The sequence below is a fragment of the Ovis canadensis genome, chromosome 9 (genome assembly GCF_042477335.2).
Source record: "Ovis canadensis isolate MfBH-ARS-UI-01 breed Bighorn chromosome 9, ARS-UI_OviCan_v2, whole genome shotgun sequence".
NCBI lineage: Eukaryota > Metazoa > Chordata > Mammalia > Artiodactyla > Bovidae > Ovis > Ovis canadensis.
This window is the reverse complement of record NC_091253.1, coordinates 16,088,725-16,114,915: the sequence shown is the minus strand read 5'-3', so window position 1 is coordinate 16,114,915 and position 26,191 is coordinate 16,088,725. Positions and strand designations below refer to the sequence as shown.

The 26,191-nt window shown below is 39.1% G+C and overlaps 1 protein-coding gene across 1 annotated transcript in view; it reads left to right on the top strand.

The window, feature by feature from the left end:
* Nucleotides 1-2,129: 2,129 nt before the first annotated feature.
* ADGRB3 (adhesion G protein-coupled receptor B3) overlaps nucleotides 2,130-26,191 on the top strand; it is an 898,087-nt gene continuing 874,025 nt past the window's right edge. Inside the window, exons 1-3 of the mRNA XM_069599501.1 lie at nucleotides 2,130-2,878; nucleotides 4,312-4,477; nucleotides 5,564-6,335. Of these exons, the coding sequence (XP_069455602.1) occupies nucleotides 5,579-6,335 (757 nt within the window). The 5' untranslated portion in view covers nucleotides 2,130-2,878; nucleotides 4,312-4,477; nucleotides 5,564-5,578. The remainder of the gene's footprint in view (nucleotides 2,879-4,311; nucleotides 4,478-5,563; nucleotides 6,336-26,191) is intronic.

The following is a 26,191-nucleotide window of genomic DNA, read 5'->3' as shown; positions in this document are numbered from 1 at the left end:
GATGATCATCAGGCCGGCTCTGTAGCCTGCAATTTATGAAGGTTATGGGAGACGGTGTGAAGGGTGAAGTGCTTTATTAAGGGTGGCTTTCTCCCTAACCCAGCCCAGCATTGCTCTGGAATATAAATGACCCTGGGAGGGAGTGCTCCTTTCCCTTCAGGATGAAGGCTTTTTAAATTGTTTCTTTTGGCTGTTATTCTCATGTCACTGTCGTGAGACCCATAAGATTTTGAAAGAAACGACTAAATCACCATTCAAAATAATGTGAGAAACCTCTAGTTGCAAAGTAGAAGTATATTTAAACCTCAGATTGGTTCCTTTTTATGTACAAATCATACGCAACATTCTCCTTTTCTCCATTTATTTTGCATGCCATTAGTCTCTTTATTTTTCGTTTCTGGCAAAATCACAGAATTGACCGAAATGTCTTGCAAGTATCATAATCACAATCTCTGTGGAAGTTGAAATAAATGAAATGTGTGCTGCTTCTTTGTATTGTTAATTTTTTTATTATTATTTAAAAAAATGTGTTTGCTGAAAACACAATGTTTTGGATTACGCCCCGGACATAACCTTATTTTCCTTTCACAGTCTCTTAAATGAATAAAAAATATTGAAACGAACCCAAAACGACACAAAACCAAAACGCCACCCAGGCAGCTCTCAGCAGTGAATTTTCCTGGAACACGGTTAAAGTCGGCTGGATGGGGAATGATTAACTGTTTCCCTTACAGAGTGTTATTCTGAACATTTGTCCCCAAAGAAAAAGCCTTAAAGAGGGTCACCCTATTAATATGTATGAAGCAGTAAAGGACCAGTTTTAACATTTCAGACAACTCCTGTGAACAGATCGTGGACACCTTCCTGTTTTCACTACAATTCTCTTTTAAAATGATGTTCCCGGCTATCCAATCGACCCAGGAGTGAGGAACAACATGAGGAAGAAAAAAAATGCAGAAGAAGTAAGGAGAGAACATGATGGAAATGTGTTTTATTCAACTTCACCTGCCGCTCAAGCAACTCACCCAGAGGAAGACTCCACACGTTGTATGAATACCCCAGCATGGTCTCTTCCATCAACGCACTATTTTATCACTTGTTTTGCAAAGTACCAATCGCGTTTTACAAGCAGAGGCATACCCGGTCGGCAAATAACCTTTTGCTGCACTTACTGGAAGCTAGTTCATCAAATACTTGTCAGCCAACTGTCCAGGAGGCAAGAACACCAAGGTGGGGAGTGGCAGACATTTACCCCTCTTTTCCTGCTAAATCGAGAATCTGGTCGCTTCTCCTCCTCCAGTCCTTTCCTCCTTGTCACCCCCGTGCCCAAACTGTTACTAGGGAAACTCGAAAAAGAACTGGATGCATTAAGAAAACAAAAGTTTCGACCCCATAGGCACGATCCCATCGCCATGAAGAAAGCAAAGCAGACGCCCAACCTCGGTCGCCGTATCAGCCAGAACGAGTAAGACGTTAATTGCAGACTCGCAGAGGAAAAAAAAAAAAACCACAAACTAGTATTGTTCCTCCCGGGTACGCGCGCCGTTTGCAGGGGGCGAGACCTGCCCCCTCCGCGGTGGGAGATCCATCCCTCCGAGTCCAGGTGCGGAAAGGAAAAGCTGCGACAGGTCGGCGCTGGGAAAAAAAAAAAGAGAGAGACAGAGAGAGAGAAAGGCGACCTAGTGCGGCAGTTTCGCCCCAGCCCCGGGGGTCGCCTTCCCGCGCTCCGCAGCCCGGGCCTGGCCTCCCTAGGGCGATCAGTCCCCGCCGGCCGCGGCGCTGGGAACTGCAGGTGCACAGACCTCCCAGGCGCAGACAGCCGCGCTCCCGGGATGTGCGGGCTGGAAGCAGCGGTGACGTGAGGGGCACCGCGGCCCGGAGGTTGGCGCGCCGCCCTCCGTCCCCCCGCGCGCGACCCTCCCGCCGCCCGCGCCCCGCCAGGAGGAGCTCCGTGCCGGCCCCGGGCCGCCTCTGGGTGCACCGCGCGGCACGCGCGCGCCGCCGAGCACACGCGGGGGCCCGGCGCGCGCCCCGGGGGGCGGCGCGCGCTCTTTCCGTCGCCGCCGAGCACACGCGGGGCCCGCCGCGCGCCTGGGGGGCCGCGCGCTCCGGCCGCCGCGCGCCCGGGAGAGCGAGCGTCGCGCGCGCACGCCCGACACAGAGCTTTACTATCTGGCTCCCCTCTCGCCTCCCTCCTCGCCGGGCATTCACACGGCTCTCCGACATCACCAGCATCCCCAGCCAAGGCTCTTTTTTTTCCTACCCCGCTCCTCTTATCAGTACCTGCGGGCTGGGGGGCGGGGGGAGACGGAGGGGCGGGAGGAGAACGGGAAGAGGGGAAGGCAGGAGCCCCAGCCTCCCGAGGCGGCCGCGGGCGCCCGCGGAGTGAACCCGCCGCCCCGGCGCATCGGCCGCGCCGCCGCCTCTGCTCGGCGCGCTTCCTGGCCGATTGCTTTGCTGGGGGCGGGGGGAGGGGGGGGCAGGTCTGGAAAAACAGCTCCAGTGGCTATGAAGCCACTTCCTTTTTTTTTTTTTTAATTCCTTAGCGTCTGTCTTCGGGGGGCTCTCCCCGCTCCCGCCGGCGCCTCGGTGGGAGGTTGGATTCACTTGGCTACGGCGTAGGCTCCGGGTTCCTGGGGGGCTTTTATTCCTCCAGCCCTCCCCTCTTTGATTCTCTCTCCCCCCACCCCCGATCCCCGCGTTCTTTTACTTCTCTTATGTGCGCGTTAAAAAAAAAAAAATCCATCCTGATTTTCTAAGCTCAGTCGGGGAAAGATGGGCTCCGGGGCTCGGGACCGAAGGGGCGTCTCTCCGTCGTTGTTGCTGGGACGCGTGCCTGCGCTGCTGCCTTAGGCGCCCCGAGCGTTCCGAGAGGAAGGTAAGGACTGGGGTCCGGGGGTCACCTTCCCTCCGCCAGGGTCGCTAGCCACCAGCTTTCCCCCCGGGGAGGGGGTGTTGCGGAGGAAGGATCGGGAAAGGCAAGGCTGTTGCTGGCGGATGGAGGGGCTGCGAGCAGACCTGACGGTCTCCATTGACTTAAACGCCGCAGTTGAAAAGTTGGGCAAGTCTCATTTTCCAGAGATGTGCTCGGTCAGGAGGGATAGGCTGAGAGACCTGGAACATCTGGAGGTTGCGTGTGATCAGGGTCATTTTGTGGGGGGAAATGTTAGGTTAAAAGGAAGTTAAGATAAGGGGAGGCCGTGGGTCTTCTATTGGGGGAAAAAGAAAAAAAAATCAGTGGAGTGATGGCGCCGTCTATGTTCGACTAAACTAAAGTGTCACCCAGAAAATCAGTTTTGAGGGGAGCTAAACTAAACGCCAGTTTGCCTCTCAGCAGGAGACAAATAAATAAATAAATGGCACATCCTTGAATCCTCGGAGGCCGGGCCCCTTACACACCCGCAACCCGGTTCTTTCTTTCTTAAAGAGAAAGATGTAATTGTTGGAAGTGGCCCTGCAGTCGGGGACTGGCGGGGGATGGGGGTGGTGGTGGGGGTAACAGAGTTCGGCGATCCATTTGTGGTTATGTAGAATAAAAGAAGACTCCGTACGCGAAGGAGTATACCAGTGAGCGAAATAAAGAGCGTTATATTGAGGGGGCTTTCTTGAGCAGGCTCGAAGAATGAAATCAGAGCCTTTTATCCACTGTTTCTCATCCTTGATGGGCACAGCAATGCAGACATGCACTGTCAAATAGATGGAAGCAAAAGTACCGGGTTTCATTAGGAAAAGAAATACGACCTCTTTTTGAGTTAGTGATTATAAAATGAAGCCCCCTTTCATGGATGGAATTCCTAATTTAGACACTCACTGTCACATTGGGCTCAACGCCTACACTCTATCCTGAAGAACACTGCGCAGACCTGCATTGCCTGCAAAGTGCTACAGCAGGGGGAAAAAGGGGGGATTATTTCTAGAATTTCCCATAACTTTCCCTGTTTTTTAACCTTTACATCCTCTTTGGCTTAATTTTCTCAAGAAGAAAATGCATTATTCATTGAGCTGTATGTTTGAATCAGAGAACACTGTTTTGATAGTCCCAGCAATTCTGATGTTATTTTAAACTGCTGCTATATGGGGATTTAGAATTGGAGTTGTTTTTGCTTATATGAAGACATAGAATTGGAATCATGATCTGGGGATTGCAGATCTGTCTTCAGGGACTTCAAAACTGGATTTTGTGTGCATGCATTGGTGTGTGTTATGCAACGGGGAGGAAGAGGGTTTTATCCTTTGGTTCAGAGAGGACCCAGGCAAAGACATGAAAAGTCTTAACTATCTATATGTCTGTATGTCTGTCTCTGTTTACAGAACAGTGGAAGAGACTGCAGCCTAAAGACTTTTAAAATTAACTTGGCATCACTTTTCTCAGCTCAAAGGCTAAGCAAAAAAGCAGTGTCATTTATTCTAAGAAATAACTTCTTAAAGGTTAAAGCTGAAAAAGATTCAAGTTACTTTTGGATAACAACTTACAGAGGTAAATATAACCAAGAATTACTGTATTATGTAAGGCCAAGTTAAAAAATAGAGGGGGAAAAGAAAAGAGCTTTGGAGCTGTATATTGGAGAGGTAGCAACAATTCAGTAATTGAAATCTGCTAGAAGAGACAATGCTAATTCTTATATCTACCATGTGTAAATGTTAAATTACAGTAGATAACTCTAGGTAAAATCACCCTAATTAAAAAAAAAAAAAAAAAAAAGACTGAAACCAGATCAGTTCCTGTGGTTCTGGGATTATTCACTAGTACCGCCTTTGGAAACAGATACTAATACAATGGTCTACTTTATGTATCCCAGGAGGCATGTCACATTGAAATAACTGCCTTAAATCGTGGTTCTCAATAATGATGTCCGAAAGCAAGTCTTCCTTCTGTATCTGCCCTTTCTCGGATGATGGTTTACAAATTCTATTAATCTACATGAATGCCTGTAGTTTTGCATAGGAATTTCCCATCAGTTCACATAGTGGCCCCTGCAAAGACAAGTAGGAGCATTTGGGCGATGGTGTTTCAGCTGCAACCAATTATCATTTGTGCTTTTAAAATTGAGGTATCATTTGTCATACGTGCTTTTCACATTTAAAAGAAAAGAAATAATATGACGACAGCTGTTCCCAGATTATCAGATTTTGTGTGATGTTGTTTACTGCAGGCAGAGAGCTGAGGGGGAGAAAAGGTTTGTCTGGGTTACTTAACAATATCTCAGAAATTAAAATTTAGGTTGTTATATTTAAAAAGCAGAGTTTTCCTCTTCTTTCAATAGAATCATAATGCACTTGAAGGAAATGTTGGTAGATAAGAGCATTCCTATTAGTAATCTATTGAATATTATTTTTAAATTGAATGTAGAGAATTTGGCCATTGCGAAGGACCACGTGAGGGCGCTGTTCACACAGCAACAGATAGTTTTATGGCATTATAAAAAAATTACCTGCCCTTTTTCAAAAACGCTTTTTTACTGAAATCTTGAAAACAGCTGGCTGTAATATTGGAAGGAGTTTCTTTTTATCAATGTGCGTAGACTCTTACTTGCATTTTACGTTTTCATTGCCATTTTTACAGGCCAAATGACATAGGATGAAGGCTGTTCGTAACCTGCTGATTTATATATTTTCCACCTATCTCCTGGTTATGTTTGGATTTAATGCTGCCCAAGACTTCTGGTGTTCAACTTTGGTGAAGGGAGTCATTTATGGATCGTATTCTGTAAGTGAAATGTTTCCCAAAAACTTTACAAACTGCACTTGGACGCTGGAAAATCCAGATCCAACCAAATATAGCATTTACCTGAAATTTTCCAAAAAGGACCTTAGCTGCTCTAACTTTTCCCTCCTGGCTTATCAGTTTGATCATTTTTCCCATGAAAAAATCAAGGATCTTTTAAGAAAGAATCATTCTATAATGCAACTCTGCGAATCCAAGAATGCTTTCGTTTTTCTACAGTATGACAAAAATTTTATTCAAATACGTCGGGTCTTTCCAACCGATTTCCCAGGATTACAGAAAAAAGGGGAAGAAGATCAGAAATCGTTTTTTGAATTTTTGGTGTTGAACAAGGTGAGCCCGAGCCAGTTTGGTTGTCATGTGTTATGCACTTGGTTGGAGAGCTGCTTAAAGTCAGAAAATGGGAGAACGGAGTCCTGCGGGATCATGTATACAAAGTGCACCTGCCCTCAGCACTTGGGAGAGTGGGGGCTCGACGACCAGGCTCTGGTTTTGTTAAATAACGTGGTGTTGCCCCTGAATGAGCAGACTGAGGGCTGCCTGACCCAAGAGCTGCAAACCACCCAGGTCTGCAATCTTACGAGGGAGGCCAAGCGACCGCCCAAAGAAGGTAAGGTCAGCCAAGAGGGGGTGCCTGGGCGGGGGCGGGGGGCGACAGGGCGGAAAGGTGCTGTGGCCCACACCAGGCAGATCCTTGCCATGTCCCTGGGTCACCTCTGGATTGATTTGTGGTCCTCACTGGTCTCTCAAGCTAGTTTTATGTTTCAAGGTTTTAGATGGGTGGCAGGGTGGGGTGGTGCTCAGCAACCTGCTCTTAGATGCCAGTGGGAATGTTCAGGGGAAAATAGGTGCAAAAATGTGGAGTCCGTTTGAGATGGAGGTGGGTGGCTCCGGGGGTGATGCTTTATTGCTTTCTTAGGCTGCAGCCCCTGGGGGAGACGGAGACACTCAGACCTGGGAGTGGATCTGTAGGCTTCTCGCTGGGGCTTCAGCCCACTGTCTCATCTGCGGCCTCTTTCTGGGTTGGAAAAGCTCCTGAGAAGTGACACAGATTCAGTGGCATGTCGATGTGGACCAAATTACTCCCCCACATGGGATGGCAAGGGTGCCCCTCCCCCCAGAGACCCAGCATTGTGTCAAAGATGCTTTGCGCAGTGAGTCCCATACAGGCTCTTGGTCAACAGAAGCCCACTGGAAGTGTAGACTGTGAGGTTACAAGTGAACACAGGCAGGTCCTGCAAGACCTGGTACCCTGTTAGCATGACTTTTGGTTCTGTCTTCTTGGTCCCCTCTTGAGCTTGTCAGAGCCGAGCTAGATGGAAAGCCGTGCAGCGGAAACACAGAAGAAAGGGGGAGAGTACAGGAGTGATTTATAACTTCACCCCGACTAGTGGGGAAGCTGCCCCAGGATCTGAGATTGTGGATTATGTTTAATAAGGCTGGAAAGCTGGCACATTTTGCGAAAACGGCCTTCCCCTTTGGAAGGTTAGGGGATGCCTTCTGTTCCTTTGAGGGCACGGCTGGTATCTAGCCTCTCTTGCTCCCCAACCCTGCACCCAGAGTGCATGTTGAATTTTTATGCAGGAAATGTTTTCTGATTGCCACAAAGATCTCTGTCTGTGGAAAGGGACAGCCAAGCTCCAGTCCCTCCTTGCTCTCCTCCCCCAACAGAAGTTGTCTTTGTGGCCAACATAAAATTGACACGTTGTTGGAGAATTTTAAGAGTAGCCAAGGTTTTGTAAGGGGGCAGGGGGGCGGTGGGGAAAAAAAAAAGAAAACCGCTTAACCAGCAAAAAGCCTTGATTTTTCTGCTGAAAGCCTTTTGGGGGATGGGAATTATGGAAGAGGCATGGCACTCGGGGCAAAGAAGCCTTAGAAAATAAATTCAGACTAATGGTGCTGGGAGAAGGGTAAAAAACCTTTAAGATTTCTACAGGTCAGTGTTTCCCTAACAGCTGTGACTGAAGAAAGCAAAGTGGTTTTAAATTACAGGAGTTCTTTTCTCTAGTAAAAATCCCAGAGAAGCACTTGCAACTGCAGGGATGGTATTTAACACCATTTAAAACCGATTAGTGTCCCTTAGAATAAGAAGCTATAGTACATGAGGAAAGTGTGATGTTATAAGCTGGCTAATAAGACAATTAACACCAGAATCTAGGTTTTGCTTGTCTGTTTTATTGCTGTTCTAAGAAAATGGAGAAAATTTGTATCTTCAGTGGTTAAAATTTTATCATCAAATTGACTGCTGACGGCAGTGGAAAAAGAATCTTGGTTATACAACCCTTTTTTTGTGAATGGTAGCAAGTGACAAAACCAAAATTGTTGTGTGCTCACTGAGTATGATTTTTAGAGATTTTGCTAGTCATGATCATGAGGTGTGGGTTAGGAAAGGGCTGAGATTTATAGAAGTTGGACTAGATTGTCATTCGTTTCAGTAAATGACTAAGAGTGATTTTAGACATTAGATGTTTGAATCCTAGGGGAGGCTGTATGCTTCTTTTGGCTAATTAGCTGGTGAAATGAGAAAGAAATGCCTCCATAGAGAAATCAGTGATTGTTTTAAAATTGTTAGCATGTTAATAGAGCTGAAGAGGAAAAGTTTATATAATAGGGGAAGAATATGTGCTATATCAGTAGAATTGTACAGCCTATATCCTCTGTCTTCTACAGTTGTGCTCTTGAATTGCTTAGGTGTTCTGAGTCAGAAAGATAAGGATAAGTAATTCCTGATGACATAATTGTGGCTGATGCATTTGTAAGTAATTCCTATAAAATATGTATATAGTACTCCTTACTTCATTCAAAGAAGGCCTTTCAGGCCATGTTACATTGTAGGAAAGGAATGTGAAAATCTGCAGATGCTTAATTTAGTCAAATTATGCAAAAAGTACATTAAATCTTAGTCAATACAAATGATATGTAAAATCTTATGAAAGAATTGTTTAATACTATTTTGAATAAACTACCACATAATGATATTCACAGGGCTTGAGGGCTATATGTAATAATTACATACAGTGGTGCTACTTGTATCTAATTTAATTCCAAAATGTCTTCATTTTATTTGGTAACATGTAATCTCAACTTCTAAAATGGGATTTTAAAAGTCCCACTTGTATATTACTTTCTGATTTCTATTTTCTGTGAAAAGTAAACTATCCTGTAAATCATAAGGGGAATATTTACAAGTTCGTCTTCCATAGTTTTTGCCTCCCATTTTATTTGCTATTTTCAGTACTGACTCAGAAGCCTTGAGTAGAAGTATTTTCCAGTGTATTATGTCACAGAGGTGGCACAAATTTGACAGAATGGTCTTTAGGCTCAGTGGATACAGTTTCAGAATTTTTTATGTAATGCTGCTAGTGATGGTAAAAGAGATGCTGAATACTGAATATTTTGTATCTGTCCATGGTAGTTATCATATTTAGTTGTATTTGAGAAAACTATAGGCTCCCAGCAATAGAATGTCAGTTTTGAGATAGGATTTCTACTAAGATGTTTGTTAACAAACATTCATGTACTTAAGAATTTCATAGCCAGAAAACAGTAAGAAGACTATTACTGTTTGAAATGACAACACTGACAATTACAGGTGTTATCTTGAATATATTATAAAAGTAAATTGTTAAATAATGCTTCATTAAAGTGTGAATTTTATTATATTTAAATATTTTCTTATTTAAGATCATATTTCACAGATTTGAGGGTGCCATGTGACTATAGAAACTTAGCTGTCATTTCCTAATTGTTATGTTTAATTTTGAAAGTCTAGTAAATCAGCAAAAGGGACTCTCTTGAAAATAATGTCTTATTTCAGGCAGTTATTAAAGAACTATTTATGTACAGTCTATATACCTGTTTTTAAAAGAAAACTAAAGTAACATTGCTGTTTACCTCTTTTTCAGATATGAGTAGGGGCAAGACTGGTATTTATTCATGAGGTCTTTAATATGTTTTATACCTTTCTTTTACCACAGATGGACTATATAGCTAAAGTATAAAAGATCATATATGATTTTATTTCTTACTACTTCACTTAAATAATTAAAAGAGTTAAGAGAGAGAAATTACATACCAGGGTGTCTAAATCATGTAATAAGCCTTAATGGAAGCTTTGTTTCCTACTTAACATCAATGGCGCTACTTATTTGCAGGGAGTTGGGATCCCTGTATAGATTCCAGGAAATCTGAACACACACACTTCCTTGTCTTTTCATTCTGCCCCTGCTAATCCTTGATAATCATCCACCCAAAGGAAGTCTCACCATGTGCCTGTATAAAGTCTAGCCTGTATATGTGTGTGTGTGTTTGAGCTTGTAGGCACAAATCCAGAGCAATTTCTGTGTCTCTTCAATTTCAAGTGTTCTCATTTCATTCTACTTTTTTTTTTGCCTCATCACTCTTTTACTCACTTTTGCCTTGCTTCTTTAGCCTCCTGGCTCTTACTTCCTTTTTGAATGCTGTGAGCCCACCCCGTATCAGAATGTACAGAGATCTCCTGAGTCAGTGGTATCTTGTCAGTTTGCCCTTCCCCTTGGCTGGACCCATAGCCCTTTGCACACACTGTACTTCTGTTCTAGCATCTATCATATGACATTGAAATGTCCATTTATTTTTCTGTCTTCCTCTGCTGGTCTTGTGAGTTCTTCAAATGTACAGACTTGGTCTTCCAGTTGTCTAGCAGTCTAATCAGAGCTTCAGTAAAGATTGGTTGAAATGAATGTTAAGTGAGCTAAACAAAATATAAAATTTAAATAAGAAATATACCAATAAATTGAGGTTAATAACATTTGTAACATTTCCAGTACAATTAAGGTGTTATTTAGCCAGCTCCTTATCTCAAAGTATTGTCTAACATTTTTAAAAGCACAACAAGAATGGAGTCATTGAGAAATAATGTTAGTTCCATATGCATTTATTATAATAGATTAGCGATAAATATAACTTTCTATATACAGCTGTCTACGAAAACAGTAGTAAGAAAATTTGCCAATTTTTACCTGTTTTTTTTAAATTTTCTTCATTTCTATCTGTGTTTTTTTCTTCTGGCTCTAGCAGTTCTTATCCAGAAATGACATTTTCCAAATCTTTTTTCCACAGTTTGAAGAGAAACATATGCAAAGTCTTTCCAAGAAAGAGGAAGAATATTTGGATGTCATTTCGAGCTTCTGTTACTTATTCCTAATTATGATCTATACGTATAGTAATAGTAGAATACTACTAAAATTTTAGGCCTGGCCAAGTAACAGGCCCTAATTTTTACTTTTGCCGTTTCAGAATTTTGTCAAGCAATTTAGGGACTGGCTCAGATATGTAGTATTAATGAAAACTCCATTATATGGCAACTTTTTTGGAGGCAGTAAATTAAAATATTAACAGAAAAATCTGTGTGTACACATGTGTATCATTCCAATTTTAGTGTTAGTTGCAGATAAATGTACTATACATTAGTTTTCTTCAAAACTGTGATGGGAATTTCATTTATTTAGATTCCAACTTCATGTATTCCTATACTTCATTTCCTAATAGAAGTGATTTTATTGTTAAACGAAATACGTTAGTAAACACAGGGTTCCTTAGAGTCAGTTTGACCTGCGTTACCTACAAATACAGATCAAGTCATCTGGCCCTTGGATCTGAAATCATAGTTTTTTAAAAAATCAACATTTGTTACTTTTTTGAAATACCATGAGCTGGGTTTGAATCCACACCTTCACCTGAGAACCTGTTCTGTGTCCCGCTTCCCTTCTTGGGTTGTTAGAAATGCTTATTCCTCAGGGTACAAGAGAACAGGATGTGACATGTAGTTAAAAAAAAAATTATCCCAAAAAACTAATGAAATTAATGGCTTGGAATATTTTAGTTCCTGTCAGCCCTGTGGAAATTTCTTACCAATTCAGTTAACTAATACAGATCAGAGAGGTGTTCAGTTTTTCTAAGTGTGTCACTGAATTGAAATGAAAGGTGTATTTTGGTATGAGATGTCCTTGGGTCCTGAGAGTGACTCAGCCACCTCGTAGCATCCTGGACAAGGGACAGTACTTCACTGAGCTTGACTGTACTGTAGTGAAGTGCTGAATTAGATGAGATTGCATATGGAAGATGCTTGGTCTAATCCTCAAGTTTTGCTGGGCCCTCAATTCAGTTTTTGACACCTCTTTTTTATTCTTATCTTTTGGCTATAAATGATAGAAGATTGATAATAACTAATGAAGTAGATTACCATATAATTATTTGAACTTGTTTAGGAATTTAGGGCATTTAACAAAGGGTCATTAGTTGACTGAATGTCTGTTTTGTATTATGTAAAGAAAAGGTCGCATCTGGATACCTTTGTGTTGATGGAGGCATGACTAATACATCAAATAGATCAAGCCAGTGAATGTGAGTCATCCCAGGGCTGGGAAGCTGTCCTCTGGATATCATTGCTGATCCTTTTTAAAGTCTGTAAAGTCTAAATGTAAATTAGGGAGTTTCCAAGTGTTTTACTCTTTGCTGCATTATGCAAAATTAAATTCATGTTTTTAGTTCTGTTTTGAAAAGGAATTATCCTGAAGCAATTAAATCTATATTAAATCATTTGGAAAGAAGTAGAACATTTTTGGAATTTTTTTCACTGAATTGTGTTTAGTTGTTATAGACTAATGAGCCCTCAGAGTCCTCCAAAGGCTTACATATTCAGATATTGAAAACACATTTAAAAATTTGTTAGAACTCATTTGAAGATTCTGATGTTTTCTTAAAGTTGAATTACAGAATGCCATCTATAAGACTGCATAAAATGCTAAATGTTCTGTGATCAATTAAATGCTAAATGCTCTATTTTCAATTATCTTTGAACTGTCATTCAGGAATTTTGCTCATATGCAGAGAATGACCTAGCTAATACTTATCTATTAAAGGTTAATATATTTCTTCTTATTATTAATAAGATATTCTTAATAAAGTAATATGTTTCTAGTTTGCACTGAAAGTGCCATAAGTAACAAATGCATAGTAAATACATTAGTGTGGAGCTATTTGTCTCAAAAATAATTCCCTGAGTAGGAATCTTTTCTGAAATTGGACATGTTTGCTGATATGCATTTTCCCCTTATGACACATCCCTTATGCTTAAAGCGTGTTATAAAATATGAAGGCAAAATGGTTACTGCTTAGTTTCTCCCATATTAAGTGAAATAATTTATCTACTAACCTAATCTTGGATATTATATTCTCAAATTACTTCTAGATACCAAGATTCTTTAAAAACTGAGACTTGTTTAGGAAAACAGAGCAAATATGTGCATGGGAAAGACATTGAAACACTGATGGAACCAGATTACAGTGTTGAGGATGCAATTTACATGCACTTAGATATAATCAAAAGCATTAAAACAATTGTGGACCTAACCAGAGTCTACCTTGGTGAATTACTTTTTAGTAATGAATGTGTTAAAAAGATAGAAATAGCGCACAGAAATATTTGCTTTCCTGGGTCAATGGTATAGAGTATCTATTTCATGACATTTCCACTGGTGTTCTTCCATTTAAAAATAATTTTTAAAGTTTTGATGAAAATTTTATTGAAAATTAATATCTATACTGCATATATAAATAAAGATAATTTGTTCTCTAATAACTTTTTAAAGAGGAAACTTCATCTATGTATCACTTTTAAGAAAATAAAGATGTGGAGTGTTTTGTTAAACATTTTATAAATTAAAGAATGTAAGGTAACCTGACATTGAGACAGTGCTTTCCAGTTCACAGAGGTCTGTGGCACAAATTATTCTACTTGAGCAGTAACTGTGTGAGGCACCTATTATTCGCTCCATCAACATGGGCCTATTATACCTTAAAGACCATGGCTTTCCTTTCTCATCATTTTACTATAGACTGGTCCAAATGAAAAACTACAGAATTTTAGAGCTATGAGTTTCTCTCTGTTTCTGGAACACCTGAATCTGAATCACAAATTCTCAGATTCATAAGGGCCTCTCAGCATCATCTCGTCCAAATCTTACCTGACTAAAGGAATTCCAATCTGCAGATGTATCATGGGAACATTACTTCAATTGAACATAAGTGTTCTTGGAGTTTATATTTAATGCCATTTCTATAATGTAAAAGAGACACAGTCATTTAGGATGGTTGGATAGATCTAATTATTAAAAAAAAAATGACCTGGTATCCAGCCAGAACAATGATCAGAGTATATTGCTCTACTACTGAATATAGACTCGTCTTTACAAATCAGAACTTTCATTCATTAGGGTTTTTTTTTTTTCCCCTATTTGGTATATATTATTTAAACAAATGTGATGTAAGTTTCAAAAATCTATTGATTTTCAATCTAAGCACATTAAGTTTAAAGAGCAGTGTGTTTCAAGTGCAGAGCCTGTCTAGATTTAGAAAGATGATTTACCAAGGTCTATCTTGGATTTTCGTTTTATTATCATTCTCTAGGGCAATCTGTGCTTTAAAGAAATAACATGTTCTATTTTTTAGTTATCGCGTTGCACATTGAGACATGCTATTGCATGTGGGAAACAGATCAGAACCCACTCCTGTTTTGAAGGTCACAGCTCCTGTGGGTGGGCTTCCCTGGATTCTGTGGAAGCCACTCTCTTCTCTCACTCCTGAGGCCCATGTCCTGATTCTAACCGTAGGACTGTACTCTGTCTCCCTGGTTTCTCCAAGCTTTATCCATGCCTTACTCTCTTCTCAAATTACTTTACTACAAGACATCGTCTGTTTCTTATTGGGACATTTACTGGTACAGGAGTATGTGATTTTGTTAACTAATTACATTGAGATTGGTCTGAAATTGTTCCTTTTAATGTGCTAACAGTCTTATGTAATAATTAGCTGTTTGCAGAGTTGCAGGTTGCCTAACCCTACTAATTGAAAGGATTGAGCTAGGCTTCCCAGATGGCTCGGATAGGAAAGAATCCACCTGCAATGCAGGAGACCTCGGTTTGTCACTGGTTCCAGAAGATCCCCTGCAGAGGGGAATGGCAGCCCCCTCCAGTATTCTTCCGTGGAGAATTCCATAGACAGAGGAGCCTAAAGGGCTAAAATCCATGGGGTCGCAGAGTCGGAAATAAATGAACAACTTTCACTTGAAAGAGTTGAGCTAATCAAAGTGAAAACCAATTGGCTAGGTGGGAGGGGGGGTTCATGTTTGGGAACACATGTAAGAATTAAAGATTTTAAAATTAAAAAAATTAAAAAAAAAATCCTTTGGAAGAAGAAGAAGAAAAAAAAAAAGAAGCTTAGTTGACACATTTTATTTTACACTTGATCCTAACTCAGGATCAGTATATGTTTATCTTCATAACTCCATTGAGTTTAGGAACTCCTCCAATAGTCTTTCTATACGTACATGTTGACTTGTTGACTACTTAGCCTGTTTTAAAATTACATAACATGTACATTCATATACAGTTTTTCAGTGATGTGGCCACAGAACATTTGAACTGGCCTGGATATTCAAGGAAAGTTTTGTGAGTTGGTCATTTCAAGGCTCACGTATAAAATGTAAAAAATCCTGACAGGTTAATATTTAGTTTTCATTTTACATCATTAAAATAGTGGAAATATAAAATGAAAACCGAATTTCAGTTGCTAATGTAAGTATCCTTTTGCCTGTTGATTTCATTATACATCTCAAGTGCGTGTGTCCACTCTTGGCGATTCCATGGACTACAGCCCCCCAGGCTCCTCTGTCCATGGAATTTTCCAGGCAAGAATACTGGAGTGGGTGGCCATTTCCTACTCCAAGCAAAGGCAAAAAAAAACACCAAAAACAAACAAGACTAACACAGAACTTTATTTTTCTTCTTTCATTTCATTGCAAAAAAAACCAAGGCAGCTAAGTTTACCCTTTTAATTTCATTAAGAAAATTGCAGTTTTTAACTCTTTTTCTGTGTTTAGGTTGCCTTTCACATCACAGAAGAGTCCTGAGAAGGAAAAAGGAAAATAACTTCCAAAGAAACAAATGGGCTAACCTTTATTTTTTTCTGACCTTCTGTTGATATACAGCTTTATGATTTTTCTGAATAGGTGATACATAACAAATATTTATTATACAGTGAATGCTTTTGGAAATATTTTTTTCTAATGTTGGCTCCTCATACTAATTGTAATGTGGAAAAGAGGGCACCTTGAGAAGATAGAAATCTGTTTACTTTATATAATCTTTCCACATAAATCTGGCGAATTTTCAAAGATCTGCTTCTGCATTGTGGGCTGAGAAATTTCAGTTTATTTTGGCTTCCCAGAGAGGTCAGCTTCCTTTACAGAAATGTCAGCTTGTGGTCTGCTCTCCTTGGCTGGCCTTGGTTTTTGTAACTTAGAGGGCAAACTATGTATATTTTTTTAAGTGGTGCCTGAGATATTAACCAAATGCAGCCTTTTCAATGGGCTTTACTTCCAACTACAATGAAGTAAATGGCCATGAAGCACGGTTGTTGGTTCCATTTGTACCACTGAGAGCATTTTAATTGCCTTCCTTAGCTTGTAATATATTAACAGTCTGTTCTCTTAAAAATGTATGGCTTCCCTCTGGCTAGTGGTTTTCCTGGAATTTTCTTATGACCATATTTTGGTGTCCAGTTGATGATAAAGGGCATAAGTGAATTCTAGGCAGTAATAAATATTACATATACTTGCCACTGGTCTCTGCATCCTGAGGGGAGAGAAACCACAGCGATATGGCTGACTAGAAGTTAATCCATTAAGTAGCAAGAACTGATTAATGCAAAAGAAGTAAGTATGTATAGGATATGAATCAATATAGCTTTTTTCCCCCTTAGCAATGGAATTTTTTTCCAAATTAAAAGTCAATATATGAAAAAGTTTATTAAAAATAGAACTTCTTGGGTGAAGTGAGCAGGAAGCCCAGAGCTTGCCTAATCCACCTCCGTAGGTGAGACACCCCCCTCATCCCTTCTGGTTTTTTGTCACACTTGTGGAATAAGAGACCTGCTCATGACCTGTCTCTACTGCCTGTCCTGTGAACACTTTCCTTGGGCTCTCTCTTTCCTTGGGGTCAGTTTGTCCTGGGGCTGCGTGTCGTGTTTCAGAACTAGTACCTGAATTGTCCATCTTTCTGTCTCATCATCTGGATTCCGAGCCTCTTCCACCTGATGTTTCCAAACCTGCAAATTGGCTTATTGCAATCATACCTCTTGCTCATAGACTGGAGTTTACCCAGATAAATATGAATATTGTATTAGGATCCTTTTGGACCTTTATCTGATGAATAATTAGAAGCCCTCATGTTAAATCTTTATAAATGTACTGTTTTGGGGTGTTAATCATTCTGATTCTCTTCCTGATTGTTTAGTGACTCCCCAAACCATTCAGCTGCAGACTGTCAAACATCTTGGAGTAAACTAAAGTTATTAGGCCAGAAAACTTTTTTGGAGGTCCTTTGTTCACGTATGATGGATATCTGCAACAGAAGCAGGTTATTAAAACAACCACCAAAATCATGTTAGCATCTGTTCTATGGACATGAGTGGACACTGGGGTGTTATTAATGCTCTTCCAGTAGTGTTAGCCTACCCTTTCTCTGAGCATGGGTCAGGGTTGATTTCTGGACCAGCTGTGCCTGGATGGGATCATGTGACTGGCTCTGGCCAATGAGTGGTGAGCAGAAGTGTTACTGCTTGCTTCTCAGTTGGGTTATTTCATTGCTGGAGTAAGATCACCAGAGTGGTTTCTTTGCCTCTGGCAGGGGACCTGTGCCAGAGAGAAGGGCCTCCCCAGGCAGCTTGTGTCCTTAAACATGTGAGCTGAGAGGAGCCCCCTCCCGTGGCCTGAAGGCTGAGCCAGGAATTTCTGTTTTGAGACACTGGGTATTCGGATTTGCCTTTGTTACTACAGCCTAACCTAGCATATTCTAGCTGATAACAAAATGTTCAGTTAGGGAGGATTGGGGCACAGTGGCATTAACTGATGGTTTTGAAAGGTGACTGGGCACACTGGTAACCTGTTGTGTAATTCAGCTGTGAAGATGTGCTGGCCAGGCAGGTCTGTGATATTTTGTGGGGAGGATCTCGCCTACCTGAATATTCTACAGTGGACTCTGGGATAGCTGAATTTCAATTTATTGTTAATGATACTCTGGACCTCATTTTAGGTATGTATTTATCAATATTTAATTGTCGTAGCCTAATTAAAATAGCAAATTAACTACAGGCATTGTATGTTTGGACTTCCCTGGTGGCTCAGACAGTAAAGCATCCACATACAATGCGGGAGACCCGGGTTCAATCCCTGGGTCGGGAACATCTCCTGGATAAGGAAACGGCAACCCACTGAAGTACTCTTGCCTGGAAAATCCCATGGACGAAGGAGCCTGGTAGGCTACAGTCCATGGGGTCACAAAGAGTCAGACACGACAGAGCAACTTCACTTACTGTCGTACGTTTAGATAACAAGAGACCATTCTTTTGACATACACTCAAAAGCTATTGGATTTTTATATATGTTCAGACTCACCCAGATTAGAAAGGGTTCATGGGCTTTTGCTGAGTCATGATTGTCCAAGAACAGAGTAGCAGACATTGCTTGTGTTCTGATGGTTCTTACTGACAGGTGAAAACGTGGCCCGTTACCTGCCCTTCACCCTCCTTTATCTTCAGTCCTCCTCCCTCCTTTCCCCGCTTCCTCTCTTTCTCCTTGGGTACTTCTTTTCCCTCCAGATACATAGGCCATGATGTATGTGTGTTCACCCAGATCCTGTACCACAACAATTTGCACAGAATCTGTTATCAATATACATGTAGGTGTTTGTAGTAAACAAGTATTTCTATGGGCGTTCAAAGGGAGCTTATAAACACTTAGTAAGCACTGCCTCATTAATCTTAACAATTTTCTTGTGAGGTTAATTATGTAGCGGTAATTAACCTCCCTTGTGAGTAGGTGGGCTTTTGCCATGTTGAGAAGCGTTCTTCCCTTCCAGGAGAGGTGGGAGGGAGCACGGGGCTGCTGTGAACTTTAAACATGCCTCTGAATGCTACTTCTCAGGAGTGAATGTTGGTGGTACTCGGGAAAATCTTACTGTACTGGCCTGAGCCTTGCTTTATTTTCCTGACTCTCCTGTCCTCAAGTTTTCATTATAATATGCTCGTTACTTATAAGAGACACATTCCAGGACTCCGATGGGGGTATACAGAACACTTAGCAGCTGAGAAGTTAAAAAAAAATTGAGCACAAATATATTCTTTTTTTCCCCATTTTATGTTGTGTTCTGAAGAAAATGTAAGTATGCCGTGAATTATCAATTTTTTTCCTTCCCGTGTATTTTATATCTGATCTTTGGGACACACAGACACACACACAGTCACTTATGCATAAATCTGTGGCATTAAACACTCACAGGTATTATATGCAATGTGATTTGAAAAGATGAGCATTTTTTCAATAGCTTGATGATATATTCCCTGCTAAACTGCATTTACTAACTAAATATTTACTAGATATAAATCTAACTAGTGTCACTATTGAGAAGATCACAGGAATGGCAAAGAATAAAGATGTCTTTTGCAAGGTAAGCTTTAACATTTAAGTTGATATTTTGAAAATTCACTTGGAGCCTTTTTAATAAATACATTCAGATCAGTATTCTGTGGATCTTCTTAATTATCAGAAATTATTTAATTTTTTTACTTAGGATTTTAGAGTAAAATTCATTTGCCAAGCAGGTTTCTAAAAGTTGAAAACAAATGTCAATTCATAAAAGTGTACACTTTTCCATTTCTGGGAAATTTACATGTATCATGTTATAACAAAGTAACACTTTCAAATTCTCTTTAATCATTGATTATTTTCTTCCTTCGGAACTTGTTCCATATTAGATCCCACACATCTGACAGGCATTAATTTAGATATTTCCTTATAGAACTTAATATCAAATGAAAATTGCTTCAAGTCAACATTTTATAGTGATTAGAGAGTCAGACTTTGTGGGTTCAAATCTCATTTTCTCAATTTCTAATGAAGAATATTACATATTTCTATAAACCTCAGTTTCTTTGAGAGATTGAGGTAATTAGCAAAAAATTAACATGATTCCTGGACTGTTTAATAGAGGCTCAATAAATATGAACTTTCATTAATTGGATGGTTTTGGAACCCTTTAGAAACCCTGCATTAGCTTTTTCTTTAGTGCAACAAATAAAACTTTGATTTGTAATAAAAAGTAATTTATTTAATTGACCTCCAAGAAAGTAAAATGCCTTCTGGGTCGTTCACTCTGGAAAAACACGCTGTATCTTTAATCCTTTCTTCCCTCTGAATCTTCACGTTCCTGGGAAAAGTAGTCTGACTTAAGCTGCCATATCTCTTCTTCTTTCTTACTCATTTCAGAAGTGAATCACTCTGTTCCCCACATCATCATTTTCCTCTTAAAACAGACTAGCCAGTGATATTCACAGATTGTTTGACAAATAGTGATTGCCCCCAGATGATTTTCTCTCAAAGGCCCGGGTCCACTCTAAATCAGAAGCAGAAAGCATTGTGGACTGTATTTTGTCTGCCTAAGCAGCTTCAACTTCTGGGTATTTTCCTGAAAATATTTTTGTATCTTGGCTGAGTCCTTTCCTCATAACATTATGGTTTAAATGGGTTCCCATTTTTTTGGTTAAGTCAAGTTAAAATCTGTATTCTAATTTGTTTCTCACGACTGGTATGCATGTTTAAAATGAAGCAAGCTGTAATTACCTCCTGGCCTGCACTGAATCCCATTTTTCTTCTGAGCAGAGTCAGAGCTCCTAGAAAAATATCTTGCTTGCTGCCTGCTTCTTAACATTTATTCTAAAGGCTACTGTAAGAAAATATCAATAAAATATAAATCCATACTATATTTTTAAAAATATCATACCCTTTTACTTTTGGTTTTCTGAAACTTTTACTTTTGCCTTTATAAACAAGAGGAATTAGCAATGTGGCATTAGAAACTAATATTTTTAACTCTCTAGAATCCTTTGTATTTAGTAGAGCACTTAGAAGACTGAATAACTGCCTTTTGGATGAGATTTGCCGTAACTTGAGGCAAGTCAGTCTGAGCTCCAGTTTACTCAGTTATAGGAAATAAAATTGGTTGACTGAAACTCATAGGATTCTGTGGCAAGTAAAACTGTACCATGTATGAAAGCCATTAAGAAAATGAACAGTGGCATCCAAAAATGTTATTGTTATTTATGTAAATTTGATTAAATTCGTTAGTTCATTGGCGTATGTGCATGTGAAATAACGGCCCTGTCCTGCAATAATAAATATCATGGATGGTTGGATGGATTGTTGGACTTATTTGCAGACAAGACTGATTTGTCCTTGGGGGTTCCCTTGGCTCTTCTTTTTCTTTTCGATGTCAGTGGAAGCAGAGACAATTTGAGCTGCACATTCAAACCTTTTAGTTTGATTCCCATCCCTGCCTTCCGCCAGCTTGGTGACCTTTGGCAATTTGCTTCATATTTGTAAATCACATTTTCTGTCTCTGTGAAATAGAGATCCTCTCTATGCCATTTCTTTTTAAAAAATGTATTCTGTACAAAAAAAAAAAAACAAACCCAACACTGTTAAGATAAAGCATGAAAAATACAGAAGTGGTCAGTTTCTCTTAATGCTGCTTTTTAGGTAAAATCAAGCTTTAAGTTTTCAGCTGCCCATTGTAAGTTTGAGTATGACTTCAATTGTGTGCAGGTCTAGCTTTCCTCTTCTGTAGCTAAAGATCAGAAGTACAGTGAATCACTTCATAATAAGCTTTCCACTCCATGTTGGTCAAAGGAACAGTCTGAAAATAAACACATCCTTTCTTCCCTTTTGTGTCAAGAGTTAGCATTGGAGGAGAATGAGTAGATGAAAGCTTGCCCAAAACCTTATCCCCGGTGCCAAAAATACTGTGGGAGAAATTGTGATTTTACAGAACTACTTATTTTCTCAAGGGGGGCAAAGACTACGTATAAATAAGCAAGATTTCTATGCCATATCAAGTAATTGAAATTAATCTTTGAGGAATACAAATTAGGTAAATTTTGCATCAAGGTGGATTTTGAAACAGAGTAAAATATGGAAAGAAACATGCTGAGAGAGCTTCATAATTTCATGAAGTATTTTTGTATCCGTCCTGAAAAGACGACAGTTTGGAGTCTGTTTTCTCTAGGTCACAGCTGGGAATATTTCCAAGGTCAAATGTGATCTGCTAGCCAGACATGCAATTGTTCTGATGGGATTACGCATCAAATTTACTAGGTAAAATGCCGACTTGAAATAGTTTATCAACTTGTAAAGAGTTTCGGCAAACCTAATACTTGGTAAACAGTTTTTAAAAACATTCAGTTTTGTGCTTTTGAACAAGTATAGCAAACTGAATCAGTAAAACTATATTCAGATTTTAAAAATGAACCTTAATACAGGTTTAACAAAGCATTTATTTTGACTCAGAGCTTCCTACACCTGGTATTGCGCAACCTAACCACTAAATGTAAATTTTTCAGGTAGCCTGACTTCAGTAGGGGGTGTATACTTTAGAAATCCATTAATAGAAAGGTACCGTGCATAATGGATATTTTGAAGAGAATCCAAATGGAACAAAATAGTCCAGCAAGCTTATATAATTTTTAACTTTGTTTTTTGTAAATTTTTAAATCTATTTGTGTGTTTATTTTCTAATTATAGGAGTAATGGATACTTTACTGTGTGTCCAGTATAATTTTAGATCTCAACTCTTTCAAGCTTCTAAAACTCCTGTGAGATGTGTATTGTTATTACTGCCTCCAGTTTCCAGATGAGGTGTCTGGGACACAGCAGGGCTGACTGAGTGACCTGCCAAGATCACACTGAGAAGGGCAAAAGCTGAAATAATCCCTCTTTTAATCCTTACAATATACCCTCACTCTGTGCAGATGAAAACAATCTAACATTTTGAGTAATTGCCAAAGGTGCTTGACTCTTACAATCCTTGAATTATAGGATGTTTTTAAAGAGTATAACGTTTTATTTTAATTCCTCCAAAGTCCGTTTCCTCCTGTGTTTGGGTAGCCTCTGATCTGCTAATGCTGCTAGCCCTCAGTCTTTCCCAAGCTATCGCCTGTGTCAGAGTCCATGGTAAAGGAGCTTTCTTCTCCAACCGAGTCCATTATTCACAGAACCCTTCAATCTCAACTCTCTCAAGAAACCTCAAGTGATGAAAATAGGAGTATTGATTTTGACTTGCTCTGAGACATCCAATGCTTATGAAATCCTTTCTGCTCATAAATATAGAACTTTTAATGTTTACATTTGCAGTCACCGACTCAGTGAACACGAGGTTGAGCGAACTCCGGGGAATAGTAAAGGCTTTCCCACAGGGAAGCCTGGTGGGCTGCAGTCCTTGTGCTCGCAGAAAGAGAGGATGAGGGACTGAGCAACAATAAAATGTTCATTTAGATTTAAGTATAGTCTGTTTTAATAGTTTTCTATAAAATATGAATTTCGTAGATTTCAAGTGTATGGTTGGTAAAAACTACAGCTTAATTACCTTGAACTTTACTTAGTACCATATTAACACAATGAGGTGCTTAATCTTTTCTGTAATTACGATCATAGAAGATCAAAATAAAATTAGAATGACAATTATCTTTTCTTGTATAAGTTAATGATTTTAAGTTGGGAAGATGTCATTTATATTAGACAAAAATAGGTTATAGTTAGATTAAATGTCTCTAATACTAGAAAATACAGAATATTTAGAGAAAAGAAACAAAGGTGAAAAGTTCAATTCCTTGCTCAGAGAATGTTTAATCTTTGTCTTTAAATTAATTTTGATATGTTCTTTTGAAATTCTCAATTTTCATATGCTTGGGCATTGAAAATGAATACTATCCTACTAGGAAAAAGAATAAATCCTGATCCAGTCTGACTAAAATCATCCTCTGTGGAATTTTCTTAGTTGTGATAATTTTCAAATACTGAAAATCAAGCTGATGCTAACTTTTCCTTCTGAATGGTAGTGATTCAGTGTCTTGGGGATTTAAGAGTTTCTTGAGAGGAAGTAATCAAAATAAAATTATTTTTCTTCTTAAAAAGAACAGCTATTCCATTTATTCTAAAAAGGGGAATTCACAGAGTTTATGTAGGTAAATGTCAGTCACAAAACAAAAAGGAAAAGATAACTGAAAAATAATTTTCTGAAAAGTTCAGACACATCAGAAGACTTAAGGTTGATTTCCATTTTCTCTTCATTTACCTTTTACCTTTTATATTTCCTTGAGTTTCTTTCACGTTTGTATGTACTAGGAAAACATATTCTCCCATAACTTTTTATTATGTGTTTCTTATTGAATTTTATAATATTACAGTCTTATTATAATATTAATATATCATATCCTGTCAGCTCCAATACTAATTAGTTTTATACTATATTATTTCAAAAAATATATTTAAATTACTTCTGAATTCTTATATCATGCAAATTTTGTAGCAGGACTTTAGGTGCATAATTAAAAATATTCTAGCATTTGGAGAATTTAGCAGATTAAGAAAAAGAATTTAGAAAAACATTTCAGGGCAATTTGCTTGTTTTGAGCATCTGGTTAACAGCTGGAGTAATGAGAGTTAACGCAGCAGTGACCGTCTTTTACACTGATCTCCAGTGCACTCACTAACACTAGGAAGTATTAACTGCTATTAATTCTTGCTTCCTTTTGCTATAGGGATTTGCTGAAAAAAGGGAAAAGATCCTTGGAATTTTCCTTCCCTAAGACAATTTTTCAAAAAAAAGATTATATGTAGTTTGTATATCATAGTTCACAAGTACATAATTGTTGGCATATACATAATATCTCAAGGTGATCTGCTGAGTTGAATTACCTTACGTACAAAATATCTGTTTTGAAACTTTACTTTCTAAGAAATGTCTCAGGTAAGGTCTCACATGTATTGTGAACAGGTACTTATTGCATATATCATGTTCTTGGCCTTGAAATCAGAGCCATACAATAGAAATAGGGAGTACACTTAGTATATCACAGATGAGAAGAGTGTTTAAGATTTTAGCCACTGTTGAGAAGAAGCAAACACTGTAGGAGGTCAGAAAGAAAAGAGCGCCACGGCCTTTGAGGATTTTCCTGGTGGTGCAGTGGTTGAGATTGTGCTTCCAGTGCCAGGGGCACAGGTTCAGTCTCTGGATGGGGAGCTTGGGTCCTGTATGCCTGGAGTGGAGTGGGTTGCCGTTTCCTTCTCCAGGGGATATTCCTGACCCAAGGATCGAACCCGGGTCTCCTGTGTTGCAGGCAGAGTCTTTACTGTCTGAGCCTCCAGGGAAGCCCCAAGGCAAAGATGAATCAAAACCAAAAAAACAAAAAAATGGTGAAGACTGTATGATCAGTTTGAGAGATTTAAAATGGCATGAGGTGATACATTTTTCAACTAAAGTACCAGAGGGAAAGAAAAGGCTTGACTTTTGATGGTTGTGGCACCGGGACAGGTTCATAATTTGCAAAGGGGACCTGGTTCAAGTTCAATCACAGTATGGTTCAAAAATGATGAGTCTGTGGTTTTGGCAGATAATTTAATTGGGCTTGTTCTGTGAAAAAGCAAATAGACTTTTATATTGTAGCTCAGTCACTTAATAGCTATGGTATTTACCACATAAATCAATCAGTTAATCTAAGACGCTTAGAATGGTTCTTTGCATGTAATTTCTGCTTAATAATTTTGGTGAAAACAATAAATAATTGGAGAAAGTACTCTAAGTTAATTTTCAGAAGAATAATTTATTTCATATTATCAAAATTGGCAATAACTTAGAAAGCCAAGGTCAAGTCTAGAGTCTAGGGCAAGATCAGTGAAAGTCTTCAAGTGTAGCAAAGTGGTGAGAGGTAAAAGCATGATGCTAAGGCGAAGGTAAAAAGAATTTTTGGTGAGGATATTGAAGGACATTCATTTCAGAAATTGTGTTTTTTCCCAAAGCATCTTCAAATCTAATGTTTAAAATCAAAATGGTGCTATGCAAGGCAAAAAGAGCCAAGAATAGTCAAAATATATCTCTTCTGGCATTATTTTTTTTAATTTATTTTTTAATTGGTGAAACATTGCTTTAAAACATTGCGTGGATTTCTTCCGTACAATAGTTGGGCAGAGAATCTTAACAGACAGTTCTCCAAAGAAAATATTCAGGTGGCCAATAAACATATAGAAGGATGCTCAACATCACTAATTATTAAAGAAATGCAAATCAAAATTTCAGTATTTCTTCAGCACCATGTTTTAAGGGTCACTGAATTAAGTTAAAGGTTTTATTCTTGTGACACTATATAGAAATTGCAAAAGTACTGTTCAAATAATGATAGTATATAAAATCCATTCATTATAGAAAGATTATACTGCAATGTGTCATATATAAAAATATCATTTTTAGTCTTGTTAAAAGTATCTTATGCATGAACATTAATTTTATTACAAGGGAATCATGAAAATAGTGCTTGTTGCCT